This window comes from Stigmatopora nigra, chromosome 3 (assembly GCF_051989575.1).
Source record: "Stigmatopora nigra isolate UIUO_SnigA chromosome 3, RoL_Snig_1.1, whole genome shotgun sequence".
Lineage (NCBI taxonomy): Eukaryota > Metazoa > Chordata > Actinopteri > Syngnathiformes > Syngnathidae > Stigmatopora > Stigmatopora nigra.
The window spans coordinates 11,341,456-11,361,839 of record NC_135510.1 but is presented as its reverse complement, the minus strand read 5'-3'; the positions used below and the strand labels follow the sequence as shown (position 1 = coordinate 11,361,839).

General features: G+C 37.0%; 1 protein-coding gene across 4 annotated transcripts in view; it reads right to left on the bottom strand.

Annotated features, from left to right (window-relative positions):
• Positions 1 to 447: 447 nt before the first annotated feature.
• pcdh9 (protocadherin 9) overlaps positions 448 to 20,384 on the bottom strand; it is a 117,746-nt gene continuing 97,809 nt past the window's right edge. For all 4 annotated transcript variants that reach the window (XM_077712773.1, XM_077712776.1, XM_077712774.1 and 1 more), the window contains one exon: positions 448 to 2,439. In XM_077712773.1, coding sequence (XP_077568899.1) covers positions 2,069 to 2,439 — 371 coding nt within the window. In that variant the 3' untranslated portion in view covers positions 448 to 2,068. The remainder of the gene's footprint in view (positions 2,440 to 20,384) is intronic.

Here is a 20,384-nt window from a genome sequence, read left to right as displayed (position 1 = left end):
TGCAAATTTGAAAAACACCAAGCTGTTCCAGCGCGCATACACGCATGCAGACACGCATACCCTGCAAGTAGCATAACAAACTACATAAAAAAACCAAAGCAAGGCACCAACATTTTATTAACCCATCTAACATTTTATTGAATTGCATGGTGTGGTTTCCATTAGAAATGCGATTATATAAATTATGTCATTTCGGGGGAATTGTCCTATTAGGAATCTTTTTATCATTACTTTGTCTAAGATGTAAAGAAATAATGCATTGTGGTGTTCATTTTTTTTAAGATCAGAATATGGATGGATAAGTTTGATTATAAACCCTTAAAAATATCACACAATATATGTGTGTATTTTTCCAGAGTTTTGTCTCAAATTAATAGCAGATAATTAGCCCAATGTAGAAGTCTCTAAAATATGGTGGAGGTACAAATTTACACAAATATGCATACACATATTTTAAACATTTATTGCGGTAGCTGTTTACCTGTATAGAGTTACAAGGGTTAACTGTTTCAATATTGGTAATGTCAAACACCCTGACAAGTGGCACATACTGCAATAAGCATATAACACTCCATCCTACTTAACTTCTTTATATTGTGACATAAATATGAATATGCTGCAAAAACAAAATATAATATGCACAAATAAACTTTACAAAAAGAAACACACTAAATGAAGTTAATTTCAAAAGCTCAAAAGCTATATTGTTAAGCATGCTCTTCCATTGTGTATATTGCCATCCATGCGGTGGAAGAAAAACAAACCTTTTCAGACAGTGGAAATATGTGTGCACTTTCTCTTCACATGCCTTTATATATTTTCAATAAACCTGTAACATTAGTTTTCAATGTGTGTAATTATCTCTCATAATTTTGGAAAAAAGTCAATGCATAAAGCATTTACTTGAATAACAGAATTGACATGGGCAGCATCTCCCTATTATTGAATTGATTTTTTTTCTTTTAATAAAATTAAGAAGGCACAGTAACGGTAATATTATTTTAACATTTTTTTTGTCTTTTTTTTGGACAAGTGTGAAGTAATTCATGTGGAAATAATATGGATACTGTACATACATCAACAAATTCCAAATACGACTGCAGGATTGTACTGGGCTGAATCACAATTTGAATCAAATCTATACAGCAATATGTCAAACATTTGATAAAACATTTAGTCATTTACAAATATATTGCTATCCAATCTCTCAAACACTTTCAGAATCAATTTACAGAGTCTCCATAGTGTTTTGCCTTTATTATTAATGCACATATTAGTGACATCCTTCATACATTTTTTTTAAAAAGATTATTTGTGATTTTCTAGTGCTTCAATAATATGTGGTATATGGGTAACATTAAGAATAATATGCAAATAGCATAGTTTGAAACTTTAACTTATATATCTTTAAAAAAAAAGCAAGAAAAAAAACGTCAGACAGGTTACAGATCAGCTAAAAATCCAAATTCTGGTTACCACAGCAGTGATTACAGCAGTGACCTCTCCAAATCACTGTGGTGATAACAAATGTATGAGAGGGGTTAATAAGAGTTATTTACAAACATACAATGACGTGAAGGCAATAACAAGTGTTCACGTACAGTGTTCAAAGAACATTATCTTTTGAAATGTAATTCCAATTAGTTTGTGAAAAATCATATATTTAAGCACGCCTCAAATACCAACCACATCACAAATATTTTTCTATGCCAAGAATGTTTTTTTTTCTCCCTGTGAAATAATGTCTTTGTTTTCTCTACATTAGTTGCCTTCCCTAAGAAAATCAATGGTGGAGAATATACCATATGCACTATATCAATCCACGATGGTTGACTAAAAGTAAGTGATACATCCTCAGTATTGTTGAATTGGAGGGAACACTGCATAAGCACTTTAGCTTGGTGTCATATATTGTAAATGTTTATACCACAATCCAGGGGGAAAAAAATCAGCTCAGGTGTTAATACCGTAGATTACGAAAAGAAGAAATCAGCTAAAACAAGAATAGCTCGGGTACGTTGTTTTGCTTATGCTTCTTGTTCCGTCCGACACATGTGAATAGTCCATTTTAAAGCTGCTGGTCCTTGGTGTTGTCTGGGCATGAAGCTGACTGGCAGGACTTTAAACTTACCAACGGAATATCAGCCATACCGGTGCTTGTAAAGTGTCCCTCTTCACTCCCAAATTGCTTCCTGTCACCGAAATGCTCTGATTGCCCGTTCTCCTTTTTCCAGGTTCTATTCAAAGTATGCCCATTGAGAAGTTTATCCTTGGGACCCCACTCCCTCTGAGATACAAAACTGGATACAGGGGACTTGTGCTGCTGGTACGATGCCAAAGTTGGGGGCATCCAGCAGTTGTCTGAATGTCCAAGAACAAGGCATTCCTGTGTGCACATCTCCGAGGCCTCCATCAGGCCACGTGTTCCAAGGGGGCCATCTGAGGGATGAAGAAAATAAAAACAGGTTAGTGTAATGTTTTTAGTGGGTTCCTTGAAATTTTCTATAATGATCTCAGATTTTGGTATTTTGATTTTGGCAGAGATGTACAAAATGAGAATTTATTGACTAAATTATACACGGCAGTCAAAAGGATCAACACCCAGAAAAATGTGGAAAAAAAGGTTTTAAAATGCTGATGAGGCTGGCACATGTCCTAATTAAACACATAGACAAAGGAAGTCCGACTGTTCAGTTGTTTCTCGGTTATTTTTGTTGTTGTTCATTATGTAACATTGTGAATCTTTTCAGCATTTCTGCTTGAATTGCTTGACTTTCTTTTTCTAGTCTTGTCCTGTCATTCCTGCTATCTACGTCATGGATAGCATGAGTGCATGTCATGGAAGGCAGATGAGGATTATATCGAATAGATTGTTTTTGTTGGTCAGTCAGCTGTAAATAATTTGAAGGAATTGTATCTCGAGTCTTTGAGAAAAACATCTATACATCTGACAAACTGATCTCTAAGGACTTAACATCAAATTGTGGCTGTTAGACTAGATTAGATTAAACTTTATCCATCCCGTATTCAGGAAATTCATTCTGTTGCAGTTTGTTATTTAATCAATTTTATAGCACGTAGCGGTAAGAAAATGTAGACAATCACTTACTCTACTGCATGGGAACATCACACTAATAAGAAAGCCCAACTGCCACACAAAAATTCCCAGCCAGACACAAATTATCATTGTTGCATGAATAAACAGAGAAAGCAGTAATCAACAGCACCCATGAGATAGCAAGATGAATTCCTTAAATGAGGTGGTAGACAAGTGAGTAAACATCAGGGGACCCATTAGGGAAGAGAAATGGGAGGGGAAAGAAGCATGTGTATGTACATGGTGTTCAGTGTTGAGCAGGAACACTTAGAGAATGCTCATTGTGCAGAGCGTAATAATGATGTCTTTGCTGTCTACCACTTCACCCAGAGGATAAATGATACTGAATCTAGGTGTTTGCATAACTGTATGTTATTTTCACTTTATGTATTGATAGAAAAATATTCAATCACATGCCAGAATATAGAATTGATTGTAGAAATGATATAGAATTTGTATTTGATCAATTTAAACAAGAGGCTTATATGCAAAATATTTTAATTATATGATGAACGCTGATGATATAAATCAAAAATTCCTATCAATTATACGTGGATACACATTGTTTTTGCTGATTGAACAGTCTTAGGTGGGGCTGCCCTGCGGCCGAGTCGTTAGAAAGTCAGACCTCACACTGGGGGAAATGTGTTGAAAACCAGGTCAGTCCACCTGTGTGGAGTTTGCATGTTCTTGGACCTGCGTGGGTTTTCTCCGGCTACTCCAGTTTCCTCCCACATTCCAAAGACATGCATGGTAGGCTGGCTGGACACTCTAAATTGCCCCTGGGTGAGTGTGGGCGTAAATGGTTGTTTGTCTCCCTTTGCCCTGCGATTGACAATTCAATGTGCCCCCCGCCTCGGGCCCGAAATAAGGCTCCAGCACCCCCGCGACCCCAGTGTAGATTAAGCGGTCTACAAAATGAGATGAGAGAGATAACCAATAGTATAATAATGTGTTACTCTGTTAGTAGATGGTGAATTACAACCAATAAAAATGTTTTTCTATTGTAATATCCTGTTTTTGGTGTTTTTCTCAGATAGTGGGAACAAATTAATATGTATTTCGGTCATTTTCATGGGAAACATTGATATTAGATATGAGTAAATCGACATAAGAGCTCAGTCCCAGAACACATTAAGCATATATTTCAAGGTATGAATGTGTACTGACACACTTTTTTAGGCCAGTGGTCCCTTTTTTTCAAACATTAAAATAACACCGAGACACAGGTGTTGAGGAATGTAAGGAATCCAGAACTGTGTCAGAAGGCTCTGACTTTTGCTTACAGCACTGTGCAAACACTGCAGATGTCCAAACAGATGGATGGATAACAAAGACAAAGAAAAACATTAGATTTCTTCCTGATATAAAGTTGTAAGGGTGCACTTTGGGTAATACTGATAAATTAAGCAGAAATAGACTAATAAACATTCACCAAGAGCAATGCAGTTGTTTAAAGATGGACACTCTTACTGAACAACATTCAGATAATCTCCCATGACCCGCCCACTCAGTAACACCAAGGTTATAGAAGAGAAAAAAGGGTTGTTTCAAAGTGTATTCTTGTTTTTGTCTGTTGGCTATTGCTAATGAGATGGTGTTTGGGTAATTAATTGGATGCACTCTTTTAGTACTGATGTTACAGGCCTACACCAACAACCTGCAGCCTTTACAATAGCAGGAGGAGAGGGAGTTTATGTATTTGAGTGCACAAGATCTAGTGTCCACAGGGCTTGTTTATTTTTCCATGCTGTGAAGGATGCCCAGATGTTGTTATTTGGAAATGAATTAAGCTATGTTTTGGTGGCAGACTGCTGTCTCCAGATGCTGTTCAAATATCCGCAAGGTATATTCCCCTCCTTAATTCTGCCCTAGGTTTTATTTTTGATCTTTTCATCTGCTATCACAAAACAATACATATTATCGTATATGTACCACCAACGCATGAATGTAGAAAGCCAGCCATATCATACCATCATGAACATTGCCTCAATTTCAAAGTGAGCTTATAAAAATATATACAAAAAATAATGGCAACATAGCATGGTACACGTTGTACACGTTATGTGGATTCAGGATGCTTTGCAGCAAATTTCCAAATAAAACCTGTGATCTACGGTAAAAGCAACTTCAGGTTGGATAAATATTATAGCGAACATAACATAGCAACACGCCGACTGTATCCTCTGGAGAATACTAGTCCAGCTGATGGATCCTTTCTAGTCGCTATTTCCTTTGAGGGTGGGAAGCGGCTTCTTTCTGAGCAGAGATGAAGAGCAATTGGGACTAACATGGAAAGAAATACTTGAGAAGGGTACTGGGGGATGATCAGACATATATACTATCTATATATGTGTTGGAAAGCAGTGAGTGAAGGTTGGAAAGGGAACTAAAAGCACAAAGTGACTTAAAAAACAAACAAAAAAAACCTTCAAAGCCTATTACCCATTGAATTATTTTTACATGTTTGTCAACTGTGAACAATGTAACTGAACAATCAGTAATTGCAAAAAAAGAAAGTACCTGATTCCACTCCTGTACAAAAAAAGGCTGCAACAATGGAGTAAATAACAAAACAGGAAAAAAATTCAGCCCATATAGCTTACATTTCTGTCAACAAACATAACTGAATTTTGGTGCTTGCCTTGATCTCAGAACTGTGAGAGGGACATGCTAAACACTCTTTCAGTTTGCTGCCCCTTTTCCATTGTAATTGGGAAAAAAAAACCCAATTAGTCACCCAATGGTGCAGTGATTCTTTTGCCTGCCTTTAGTATGGGCAGCGCAAGATCGATTCCCAATCGGTGGCGGTCTAATTGTGAGTGAGAATGGTTGTCTGTCTCTGTGTGTTGGACACCCGGCAGAAGACAAGTCAAAGGTGTAGTTTGCCTTGTGCCCAAAATCAGGTGGGAACTGGTCCAGCATCCTGACAAGGATAAGCAGTGTTGAAAAGGAATGAATGATGGTTTAATCTACTATTGTGAAGTTGCTCAACTCTTGTTCCCTATGTGCCTTAAATTTGAATTATGTAAATTATACACAATGGGTCACTCCTGCTATCAGGTGTATTTAAATCTAAATATATCAAATAAATGTTTGATACTATTTTTATATTAATGCAATTCATCATGAGTTAATCCACCACATGATTACAAATGCCGGAAAATATTCATTGAAAATGGGAGGAAATTCAATAATTGATTTATCCTCCATACTGATTATCGAGAATTCAGACTGTCCAAATAACCTTTTGCGATGTGAGAAATAACCAACTTATAGCAAACTATTTATGTTGGTCATTTTTGCTTGCCTCTGAAAAATAATGGGTTTTCATTAATGTATGGCTCATCGGATCAAATATTACTATTCAATGTTAAAATGTAAATTAATGAGTCTGTGAGTGGGTGTCTCAGTGGGCAATTGTTTTTATTAATGGCTCTAGCGCAAAGTAGGAAGATATTTGCATAATATGGTGATGTCAAACTACCACTATTTTGAAATGTGTTCGTTTGCAGATTGGTTTGCTTCACCATAGCGATTGCAATTAAATCAGAAACCACATAGATAACACTTCAACTCTATCATCCAATTATTTTGTCCTATTTCACCTTTACAATATATATATATATATATATATATATATATATATATATATATATATATATATATATATATATATATATATGTATGTATATCGTAAATCAGATTAACGTTTGAATGCATCAAACGGAAAATGTAGAACTGTCAATACTTTGTGTAGCTTAAAATCAGAAAATTGTAGGCAAAAGGAATCTCACAATAAATCTTGCCTATATTTTCTGAACCGCTTATCCTCACAAGGGTCGTGGTGCTGGTTTCTATCCCAGTTATTTGCGAGGCCGATGCGCTAATCACTTGTATTCTGGAACCCCTATATCTTGACTATAATTGACAAAATACACACTGTATTATGGGTGACAATTGACAGACGTACTTCAACTCCTGGTATTGACATGCCTTCCCAAGCTCTATCTCCTGTATTTATGTGTTTCCTTATTAAAAAATAATGATGTTTGCACTGGATATGGTACTCTAACTTCTACAGTTCAAACTCCCATCTGTAATTTTGTGAAGAAACTTTGATATTTCTTAGGTCAGACACTAATGACTGGCTTTAGAATGTGCAACATGCCATGCCAAATTTACGGCAGCGTTAACACAAAGGTCTTTCTATACGAATCTAACCTTTACTGCTGCTCATTATGCTCATTATACTCTGTGAACAAAATGATTCGCAGTTAAGACTTATGGTATTGCAACCATTATCGAAATATTTTTTCCATCTTTTTGGTATACTATTGGTGGTATACGTATCCATATGAAAAGCTGAATTGAATTATTAGCAATTTCATCTTTTATCTGTTGCTGTTCAGCATCTAACTCTGTTTCAGATATATTTTTGCCCTTTTAAATGAGGAGAATGACTGTAATGAATATATAACAGTTCACTACTGGTGCCAGATAGACAGTTTTATCATGTTGGGGTGTAACAATATCGTTGCCATGCTTGGTTTTGTGCGCACCAAGGAAAGTGCCAAAGAACTACACTGAGGTAAGAAACAGGGATGGAAATGTCTGAACACATTTCTAGGTTTAAGGTTCGAACAAAGATGAGTCTTTAAACATCCTGCCAATATCAGTGTTAATAAAACTTCAAATGTGATGGAATTTCCTGTTCATCTTCACATAAATTATGAGCTGGAAACTTTTGAAACGAGTTTATCAGTCTGCCACAGAGGAAGTACAAACAAAATTGTCTTGCCCACATTCATACTAAAATACAACTTTGAGTCGCCCATTAATCTACGGTTTACATGTGCCAGCATATGTAAGGTAAAGAGGTGAACTGCATACTATTATTAAACATAAAATTAGTAAACATGTACTACTAAGAAAATGTATTGTCTATTTTTGTCACATCTTAACATGAACTCACAGTTCTTTTCTATAAGTAAATGTGTCGACCAGAGGAAAGCAGATACCCATCAGCTTTTAAAATAGATAACATAAGTAATGGATGACAGTTGCTAGAATTGGGTACAAGATTCTAAAAGGAAGAGTGGAAGATAAATGTGATGATAATTAAAATATACATTTATATTTAAAATTATAGGTTGATTTCTATCCATATGTTTTTTGGGTTTTTTAACTTTAGAAGAGAGATGTGAGGTGGAGGGGTTAGATAAAACCATGGGCAATTGCAGTCGGCTGCTTTGAATTAATGGAGAGTGCCTCAAACATTAAAAAAATTAAATAAATGTTCTCTGGATATAATGGATAATTTCTTTGCACCAATGCCCAATCATCACTGAAAACCTACTGTGAGTGCTTCAAATGTGACAGTCGGCAATTATTATACATTTGGATATTAGTGAATCCAATCTAATTCACTTGCTCATTGACTCATCTTAAGATGACCTATACATGCGGTCAAAGGTTTTTCACCTGAATAAATAGTGAAGTGTCTAAAAAACCATTGAAAGGGGGTTTATATTGTAACTTATCTAAGACCTTGTCCTACAGTATTGTGCTTTTTAGAAAACTGTCAGATGTCAGTTGCTTACTAAAACTTGTATTTAAGTACAGTGGTGCCTCTATTAAAGAAACATTTTCTGGTTACAAAACCATTTGATAATCAAATTACTATTCTTTCAGTATAGAAAAAAAATATCCACATCACGAAATCCCTAAAAACATTAATGTATCAGTATAATAGGAAGTTGTGTCCTTTCACCTTATTCAAAAATATATAGTTTTCATGCAGAGATGCACTTGATAGCTTTTTATAGTACAATAATTAAAGGTGACATCTAGATGTACACATTGACTTAATTTGATAATTTACCGATTTCCTAGGGTGCAATAATGGAGAAAAAAATAGAACACAACAAAATTATTGTAATTTAAAACTAAATCACTAACTTTAATAGGCTGTTAAATCTGCTTCTCCAAATGGAAAAACATCCTCGTCATAGCATCAACATTTAATATGACTGATTTGTAAAGGGCACCGCTGTGATTGCTTTATCTGCAACTGTTTTTTTTCTCATGTGTCCATATTAATTGGTGTGGTTGTTGTTACAATTAATGCCAGAATGTGTGAAACTAATTCGTTGTTTTTGAAGATGGCACGATTAATCTTTCAAATGACCTGGCGAGATTAAATGTGAAATAGGAGAGCATGGTAGGAAAATAAATGCCAACATTAGGGAAGAAATTACAAGATGACCTTACTGAACAATGATTTATAGATTCCCAAGTCAAGCAATTACAGTAGGTGAAATCTAAAACCAAGGAAATTAAATGGGCTCTGATACAACTTGTGTGCTTGTCGAGGTTGTTTAAAGTGTTACTGACAAGGTTCCTACGTATTTTTATTTTGTATTTTCCAAAGCGGCAGCGCTAAAATTGGGTTGTATAAATAATGGTGACATCTGCTGGAATAATAAATATAATAAGCAATAAAACGAACGAGCCCAAGGACATCACGGTACAAATTGGTTGACTGGCATGTATTTCATGCATGTTATAGCATTAAAAAAAATATGGAAAAAATTATACCTTTCTAAATCATGTATTGCTTTGGTCCCCCTTATCCTTTTCAGTATCACAGGTGGCGTCCATCCCATCTGACTTTGTGCTAGAGCCACTGCACACCCCTAGACAGTTCAGGAGTCAATCATATGGAAGATTGTAACTATGTTGCTATTTTGAATCTTCTTCAGAAAATAAAAATACAATCAATCTGACTAATCTCTAGGATTACGCGCTTTCGTTGTGTCTCTAAGGGCCTAATATGAGAATATTTTTATTACACTGCCTTGTGTAAATGCCAGTATTGAGGACTCATAAATCCTTACATCTGTGCTTACAATCAGGACACTCCCCTGCCAGTCCTGCCGTGCTTACTCTTTCCAGCATGCACTCTCACTGCTACACATGCAACATGCGGATGAAAGCAGACTTCATTCCCTCTATTTGGAACATTCCCCTCAACATGAGCCAAAACTGATGAAATTACATGGCACGTGAACATGGGTTTTTAATTACCAAGAACACTATAATATTGAGTGGAGATGATTTGCGCAGTTTATTGACAGAATTTTTGTATTCCCATTAATGAGACTGGCGATACGCTTCCTCCCATGTGAACAGATTTTTCCAAGGCTGCTGCCAACATTTCGAGAATGCCGAGTGGTTGGCGCGACAGCTTCACCATTCTGGGGTTGTGGGATCGATCCCAGTTTGGTCTTTACTGTGTGGAGTTTGCATGTTCCCACTGGGCACACTGGTTTCCTCACACATCCCAATAACAAGCAGAGTAAGCTACTTGAACAGTATAAATTGCCCTTAGGTATTTTTGTGTGAATGTGAATGGTTATCCGTCTCCTTGTGACCTTTGATTGGCTGACCACTGATTCAGGTTGAATTTGAGGAAAAAAAGGTAGAAAACTCATCTTTTGTGTGATGTGTGATACGATTTATTACTGGCAAACAGTGGAGGATGTGCCTGACCTCCTGCTCATATTCAGCAGAGATAGGATCCAGGTGCGCCACGGCACTTGAGGGGATAATCAGCCCAGGGTGAATGATTAATGATACAATTAAAAGAAATGTTACCTTTTTTCAATGTAATGTCTAAAAATTGTTAAAAACAGGAGGCCAATCAAAAGGAAACATAGAATAAAATGCCGTATTTTCATGACTATAAAGGGCACATGAAAGTAATCCAGTGTGCTTTAGATATGGACCAATACTATTATTATTCATCCATAAATAATATATATGCCATGCCTGACTGTGTCCTTTGTGTTGTAAAATACAGAAATAGGAACCGTTATTGACACTGCGGCTAAAAATACGATGCGCCGAATAGTCGTGAAAATTCGGTATTCTAAAACAAGTGTCCTCAAAAATGTAGCTGCAGAAGATATCTACTTTTTCAGGGCGCAACATCTATATTTTTTGCAGGTTCAGCAGTCATGTATGTTGATATAGCTCACATCACTACATGAGCCAATGTACTTATTCCTCAATTTTCCACCATTCACATTTTGTTTGTTGATTCAATGTATTGTAGGGTTTTAAAATTAAAGAAACAAAAAAAAACCTGTTTCATATTGAGGTGCGAGGGATTATATTTTGCAGCATGACAAGCATGACTCACTCATAAGCACTCATTTAAGGGATACAGGCATGAGAGCACCAATTAGCAACCACCACAGCCTCCAGCGTGGTGGACCACCAATAAGAGTGGCTTCATCCTTTGAGCTTATTGGCTGCTGAGAAGTCAAATTCATAATAGCCGAGCTAAGGAAACCAACAGACTGGATCACATATTATTGTCATGTAATCTACCAATGGTAGATTGCAATCGACATATTTAGGATCCCTGTATCTAAACAGAGAATGCATGGAACAATGAGATGAATAACAATTCCCACATTCTTCTCTGGGGACAATTAGAGTGTTCAACCAGCCTATCGTAAATGTTTTTGAGATGTGGGAGGAAACCGGAGTACCCGGAAAAAGCCTACACGGGCACAGGGAGAACAAGTAATTGCATCACAAGAGGGTCGGAAACCAGGTTGCCCATTCTTTGACTATACTATTGCCATTGTCAAAAACAATCTTTTTTTTCCAATGGCTGGTGCTGCAAGGAGAGCATGCAAATAGGAATGCCCCTCTGTTCAAACTCATTCCTCCTCCAATCCTTTCAATCATTTGGGGTTTGATGAGTAGCCTTGTCTGTGCCCTTCTCAATGTCAAAAAATCAGCAGACACTCTGACTCACTGATTGGGTCAAAGACCTCTGCCTATGTGAAAGGATGACCATGCTGTGGTGAGGGCACACTAAGCTATCACCATGATATACACGCTAGTGTTTTGAAAGACACAAACGGGAAAACAACACCAACAGTCACAATAAACAACAGTACGGAAAAAAAATACATGTTCCAGAAAGAGCGATATTTAGTAAGTAGTCAGATAAAAGGTTTCATCGTTGGCTTTGTTTTAAGTTTGTTATTTTTATCCAACATTCAATCCTGTGACAAAATAAGGATTATGATTTTAGAAGTTTCACAAAAGAATGGATATGAAAGGAAAGCCATGTATGGGGCACGAGCAAAAACAGCCAGTGGCCTTATTATCATTTAATTTTCTTCTTCTATAAATGGCATGCATTTGAATTATTTTAATTATGGATCCTTGCTACAATTACCTCAAATTAAATTACTTTGCAAACCTCAGAAGAATACATAGCTAATCAAGAAAGGGCTGATAATGCCGGGGATTTAACCTCAACTTCCCTTTAACACATTTTGTTATGGCCTCGTGACCTAAATCCAACTCCATATGGAACTGAAATATTGAAAATTCCTAAAAGCCCATTTTGTATCCATTCTAGAACCCAATCAGCCTTCAAACTTCTCCAAATCCCTTCTCCCCAAGTCATACTCTATTCATTGGGCTGTAGAGATTACAGAGAACAACTCTGCCTGGCAGGCATGCCACACTTAAATAATCTCTGGGTGAAATCCCAGTGTTAATGGGGTTTCTGGATCATGGCACTGCTTTGTGTCATGGTGCTCAATCATATGATGGGCACATAAACCCAGGCATGCTCCAAGTTGCAGGATGAAGGAAGGGTTGATAGTGTTACACGGGGGGTAAAAAGGACAACTGTGTTTTTTTGTTGTTGTTGGAAGAAATAGGTGGAAAAAGGGAATGAGGGGGAGTAATGAAAGAAAAGAACAACAAATCTGCTAAAGAGTAGAGGAAAATAACAGTCATAGGGCATTGAGAATTGACAGTATAGAGGCGTTCTGGAGGCGAAAAAGTCCCCTGAGTGGTCACAAGAAGGTTGCCAAGGTCTAAATGACATTACTCTGCATGTTATATACTTCATGGCCTTGGGTGGGTGTTGTGGTTGCCAAGAGTTGCATACAATTTTTACTTCTATTCTTACTCTTCACATCATCTGATCCATAAAAAAATCACTCTAACATTTGAACCATTCCAAGCTAATCGGTAACTGCATTAAGGATAAGCGGTTCAGAAAATGTATAACTATATATTTATTCATATAATGACAGACAAACAACATGATGATTCATGTAGTCAAATTACTGCTTTTTATGTGAAAAACAGATTGGGGTGCTCCTCTGGCAGTAAATATTTATAATAACTATGCAATGACATTTTAATGATGCAATAATTTAATAATTATAATTAAAAATGTTGTTACTGTGCAAAGACTTTTGACCTATGTTACCAAATAATGCTCATATGTCTCCAACTGTAAACCAGAGTCGAGCAACTATTGCACAAGGCGGTGGGTGCAGGTTTTCATTCCAGCCGATCAAGAGGAGATTTTTTCACCGCTCTGGTGTCTTACAAGTGTAATCAGTCGAGTGTAGTCAGGTGCTGCTAGTTTCAGCAGAAGGTTAAACTGTCTGTGCTGAATCTGTTGGAACAAAAAGCTGACCCCACAGCTTCCCTTGAGCTCCTCTCTGGTATGAAAGCTGAAAGGGATAATCTGATTGGCTGCTTAGCAAGAATTTCGGCGTTTCAGTGTTACAGTACATTGCAGCCGAATTCCTTCATATTCTTACAACTGATTGACACACAAAAGGAGATCACACTGTTTTAGAAGCGACAGCCCTCCTGACATTTTCCACACACTTATGGCTACTGTGGCTCTAACAGCCATTCGTGTCAGAATATATTATTACACCGCCAGATGTATTTGTTTTGTTTTAAAGAGCACGATCGAAATTAAGAGTAATAATGGGATGTGTTCAAAGCTACAACAAGTTACATTTATCTAGACTTGACCTCTTTAAAAATACTAATCATCAGAATGAGAAGCAGAATGAATAGCCAACAAGGCACATCAAATTGTTTGCATGGTTTGAAGTGTTTGCATTCCAAGCAATGACCTTTTCATGGAGGAAGGGAAGATGTGTACCAGTTACTTAGCACACGAGGGCATCTGAACAAAGCTGTCAAATCAACCTTCTATCAAATGCCACAACAGCAAAGCCTGAGAGATTACCCTTGAGCATCACCTTTGTCTATGGAAGTATGGACAGAAAATATGCACTTTTGGAAAAGGATTAGTTCAAGGTTTTAAACGGATATATTTGTGGTGCTAATTAGACGGAGACTGATGTGTTTTGTTGAGTTCCTACTCCAGTCATCGAATGACAGAATATAAGCCAAATACCCTGCATATGAGCTTTGGGAATATGGACAGAAAACACGACACACTTAAATAACACATCTCTAATCATTGAAAAGCAGGGACCAAATAGAAGTGCCAAATATAATGTTATTAATGGTAACACTTTGTTAATTTCCTTTTTTTTAATTCCCTGGATGCAAACCTAAATTGAACTGAATTGACTGCTGTCAAGTACTGAATTGTTTCAGCAGAAACCTTATTGGCTAAACTCTTTAATGGTTGGAACAAAGACCAAGACCCACTGCGGTCCTTTGTGGAAACACTGACCACCTATGTACTATTGGATCACAGAGTTTACCAGAGACGTATACATGCCACACCACTCTATTCATAAGCACATATTGTATGACTAAATTGGGGGGCGTGCGTCATGACTCCGCCATCTGCTGACAAAGACGGCGGGCACATGAGCTGTCATGGTGTATCGGACAGCAAGTTTGAGCGTGCATCTCTAAGTTTACTTTACTATTCTATATCATTGTTTGGTAGTGGCTTTGGTCTAGTCCTTTTACTGTCAATATTTATTGCAATTGTATGTATGTTGTTTTTTGTTTCTATGGTGGTGGCATTAGTTGTCCTTGGAGTCAGAAAATAAATGAGCACCTTTCATATGTCTAGTAGTTCCTCTAATCTGGTAAATTCTCTAAAATGGTTACGCCTGGTCGCCAGTTACCTATATTTTTTTATTAAACCAAGGATCCGTAATTAATGCCAGAGTAATTTTGTAAGTGTGACAAATCATCCTAATGTGATAATAGTTGTCTACAACCCAGTAAAATACTTGTTTTTAGTGTGTGGGATATTGGGTCAGGGTATGAAATTGCATTTTTCATATTTTTACGGTCCATTAAGATGCAATTCCACTAACGGCACTCTTGGCCTCAAAGAGAACATCTGTGAGGTGTGAATGAACTTGACTTGTCATTGATCCTGTTTTCTTTAGATTTTGTGTTGAAAAGAAATAAAACTGTAATTTTCAGAGTCAATAATTTATTTACTGCCAACTGTCAGTAGTACTCTGTAACAGTGCATGTAATGGTGGATGGGAGCCATGACCAAATCTTTCATCTCTCATAGTATTTCTAGCCCACTACCTTGGCTCCAAGTAGCTCTCGGTAAAGGCATAGATCATGCTGTGAGATGACTACACCTTTTTCAATAAAAGATAAAGACCAACTTATTACCTTCCCATTAAGGACGTAACATTTTGTTAAATGGACTACTATTTAAACCTCTCCTTTGAGCTCTGAGCCAGATTCAATGAATTTCAGACGCACTTTAATCAACCCAGGCTCAGCTCTTCCACACATCCTTTGGATGATTAAGAAGAATAAAAATTCATAGTATTTGATTATTCCACGTTCTAATTTAAAGATGAGTCCCTCAAGGGCAATCAAGCATATATCAACATCCTCACGATGAAATATCAATATAATTTCTATTTCAGGGCAAGTGGAAATGACACAGACTATTCAAGACATAAAATGTCTGTCTCTTTCTGCTTCTTTAACTTCACTCTTTAGCTCCCAGAACTTTATTCATTCATTTATAAGCATCTTGACACCATAATGTTAGCTAATAAAGTTCTTTATGAACATTATAATGTTCTAAAACAAACAATGATAAAGAATAAATCTGGACACAATAAGTGTAATGCTATAATTTACTCACCGTTAATGTTTACATTACTTAACCCGTCGACCCCGATCACAAACGCACATACACGTGCATGCACCTCCACACACATAAGCTTTTGGTGCAAAGCAGTCATCAGGTCTGAATATGTGGTGTATAAATGACATAATAGCCACAGTAAGAAGAACAATCAGTGCTTCTCTTCCAGCCAAATCGCACCCCTAGAGGAAAGGTCACAATAACCTATATTTTTTTTCAATCTCAATGCCAACTTGCTCATGACAAAAATGAATCATCTATTATAATGTGATACCCCTGCCCTTAACTCGTAGCCGTCAAAATATATAAGTATATGTTATTTTATAGGTCACTTTCATTTATGAAGCGTATCTTTGTGTGATGAGTTAACTTTTAATTTCAAGCCATTATGTTACAGCATTTAATTCCACGGGCTTTTAAGAAGATATTATGAAAGCAAACAACAAGAACACCAAGAAAAAAACATTAGTTCCTACTTTGTAGCCATTCTAATCCATGACATTTTCCACTTCCAAGATTTTGCTGGGGTTTTGAAGTGGCACAATGATCAAGCAGACATCTGCTTTATTCACTCACCACGGGTTAGGAGGCAATTCAAAACACGTATGCCTGCCTAATACCATAGGTTTACTTATATTTTCCTCTATACATCCATCTGCTACTGTTGTTTTAACATTCATTAATGTTCACTTTAACTCAGTGACCTCAAGGCAGAGAATGAGAAAATACGATACAATGAGCTTTGTTTTCTTAATGAGTGATGGAGATTACCATGGTTAATATTGAATTTTCAAGGTAAGAGTGCACCAGCTGTAGTGTGAAAGTATTTATTTGATTGCTTGCAATATATATTTATTACGTAGTGCATTGGGAAAATTCTACTGCTCATAAAAATGTGGAAAACTAGAATTATTATGTTTTTACCAAATATTTGGAATTGATCTTTGTTTAAATTACTGAACATTTTGATGAGAATTCAAGGCAATCGGTACAAGAAAAAGCAAATTAGCCACGGGGCATAACAAAGCAGTCTTTCACAATCAGTATAGTGTTGTATTTTTTTGTCTCCGAAGTATTAGCTTGCCAATTAATTTTTGGCAAATTTCAAGCGTGTTTGTTATTACAGTGATCACTGTAGATGTTTCCTACAAAAACATTAAAAACAAACAGTATACCAACAATTTGTCCCATGAGAGTAAATTGAACATTCTGATCCTTTTCCTCTTCTTGCTCTCTATTTTGAAAAATATGCATGACTGGGAAATACTGTTTTTACAAAGTGGGATGGAAGGAAATATCCACATTCATTCATTTTCTGTAGCGCTTAATCTCAGGATGGTGTGGGCTTCTTATAATCTAACCTAGCAATTTATTATGGACATGGGTTAATTTAAAATGAGAATTACATTTTTCGGCTTAAACATCATGGAAAAAATATATAGCTTTTTGTCAGTCAACATTTTCAACAGAAACCTCGACATATATGTATCCGTTTCCCCCTGAAACCATTCTATTTGATTGATTTTTTTAATGAAATAGCAGAAAGAAGGAGACACAAAAACAATCCATGATCATTCCTGTGAGCATAAAATAGGGAATGTAATCATGCCATGAAATCCAGGCTTAGAGCAAAGTGTTTAAGCAGAGTTACAGTTTGCACATAGCTACAAAGTTGTTTTCTCACTCAAGTCTGACTTTGAAATGAATCATCTGCTGTGAGCTGGGTACAACAGGTCCATTAAAAATATTTTCTCTACTTAGCATGGATGACTTTACTTCTTATTCACATGAGGAACCTCAAGCACGAGCCTCTCATTCGGAAAACCATGAAATTTGCATCTCATCACTTTGAGCTTTGTGTCAAAGGGAGAACAAAAACATTGCAAACCAATATCATTATGCAGATAAGCAGAGATTCAGTTCAATCACAATTGTTGATCCCAAGTATGAATGTATACATGCTAAATGTTATCCCAGATCCGTTAGTTTTCTTGACGCATTCAGACTTTTAAAAGTCATTTGCAATGAACGGAAAAAAGAAAAGAAAAGGAAAGCATTATACTGCTCCAAAAAGGTTCTCGCGTTATGCTGCAATTCAGCCAAATACTTTTCAATGATGTTTGATGAACTTAAGAACTATGTCACCTAATCGTATCAAATTTGTTCCCTCATGGTGGCTGTGACACCCCCTAGACAATTAGCTTTAGTTTTGCTTCAGGGTGTATAGAGTAGGGGCACTGCAGTGACAGACAGGAGTTGTATTCTGGCACCAAAATATGGGTCTGGAAAGGGTTCCTTTTTGGCATTTAAAACACCTCCAATCACTCCTGTGTCACGGGAGAAGTGACAGACCTGACAGGCTCAGTCTCTTGGGAGCCACTGGGCCTCTTTGCAATCTCTCTGGGTCACTGCGGGGTTGAGGCGCCAGTGAGGAGCTTCTGGCTAGAAACACTAATTATCATAGCTGCCTTGCATTTAGTAGCACTGTGTAGAGCACAAGGTAGCGTGCACCTCCTGGTCATGCTGTCAGATACCTCACAGGACAGCTTCTAATTGTGCAGAATGTAATGCTGAGGGTGTTTAGGTTCAGGGCTGCCAAAGGCAACTTTCCGCATGACTGGTTTATGCAAAATAAACGGGTAGACAAACAAGTGTTGTAATACCCTTCCCTAAATTTGTTGCTGCTGATATTGTATGAGTAGTATGTCATTAAAAATCGGTGTGATGCTTTGATTTGTGGCAAAAGGCACAATGGTGTCGCAAATCAAGCACACTACAAGAGAACAGCATTGCACTACACTACATGCAGAAAATCCTGGTCCCAAACTCATGATAATTTAATGAATGCTTGAAGGCAGAGTTTGAGGCATTGGACAAATATAAATATTAATTAAGACACTTGGGACTTGTGTGAAAGCTCCTTATCCCTGTAAGCTGTTGCCATATTAAAAGGAATTGGTCTGATTTTTGATGTGGTTAGGAATATGCATTGGAGCTTCAAACATGAACTTCTTGTGAACATACACTCATTGATATTGGAGGGTTTGAGATGGAGTTTGTTTAACTTGCAGCTGGTGAGACCCACTAACTTCTGATGGTTCTCTTTGATGAAGTAACTGCTTTGCTTTTTCTCTGTTTTGTCAGATCGTCAGAATGACATCAGAATGCAACGTAGCCTCACATTTGGACAGTTTTTTTTGTTTTATATATTAAAACTGCGTATGGGAATAAAAAAAATCACATGGTTTTCGTCATAGTAAAACTTCCCTTGGGTAGATCGTCATGCATATTTTTTTTTTAATGCAGATCTGCAAAATGATTTTTTTAAATGGCAGGCAGTGGTTCTATCAAAACTGCTGACTTTTACAGTAAATATTTTTTGTAATCAGCTACTTTGGGATTGGCCTCTGTGAAGCAATGTTACAGTATTAACTGCTTAATCTGGTTAATACTGTCTACCATGCAGAATTGTAGGTTGTAATGGAAGAAGATTAAAGGGAATCACTCTCACCTAGTGACAAAGTGACACCAGTAAGCAACGGGTAATTTGGCAAAGTTCCGGATGCTATTTTAGGTCATTAGATTAGGATTTTTGGGTTCAGATGTTTGGAGGGATACTAAATGTCTGTACCCAACACATTTCTCACAATTGAAAATCCTACCTCTTTAATACACATAAACATGATAACGTGCAGGTCTTTCCAGTTCCCTGCATGTAGGGTTTAACATCGCATACGGAGAGTGAATTCCATCTTTCTTTGTTTAGATTTTACAATTATACAACACAGATGTTTCCCAAGCATCCAGGACAACCCAAGGCTTCCTTTGATGTGAAGAAAAAAAACAAAAGATGATGACGGTTGCTGAAAAAGTTAACTTGCTCGACATGCTGAGAAAAAATGCCGGAAAAAGCATGTCGATCGTCATTATGGCATCATTGAATATACCGTGTGGTACGTAAAAAAGAAAAGGCTGACATTTGAAAGATGGCCGCGCTTTCATTTACAAGCGAAACCAAGCGCGTGGTAACCATGAGGAATAAAACCCTCGTCAAAAGGGAGAATGCCCTCTCAGTCTGGGTCTCGGAATGTAATGCAAGGAACATTCCTCTGGATACCAACATCATCTGAATCAAGGCGAAGAAATTGTATGATATCTTAGCTACCAACAAAGACCCTGAATTTCAGCCTCAGCCATTACCAGTGCGATGAGTGAGCCTCGTGAATTTTTCGGCAAACAAGGGTTGGTTTGAAAAATTCTAAAAGATGTATTGCTGCCTGTCTACTGGATGAGCAACAGAACAGATTAGATGACGAAAGCTCTCCA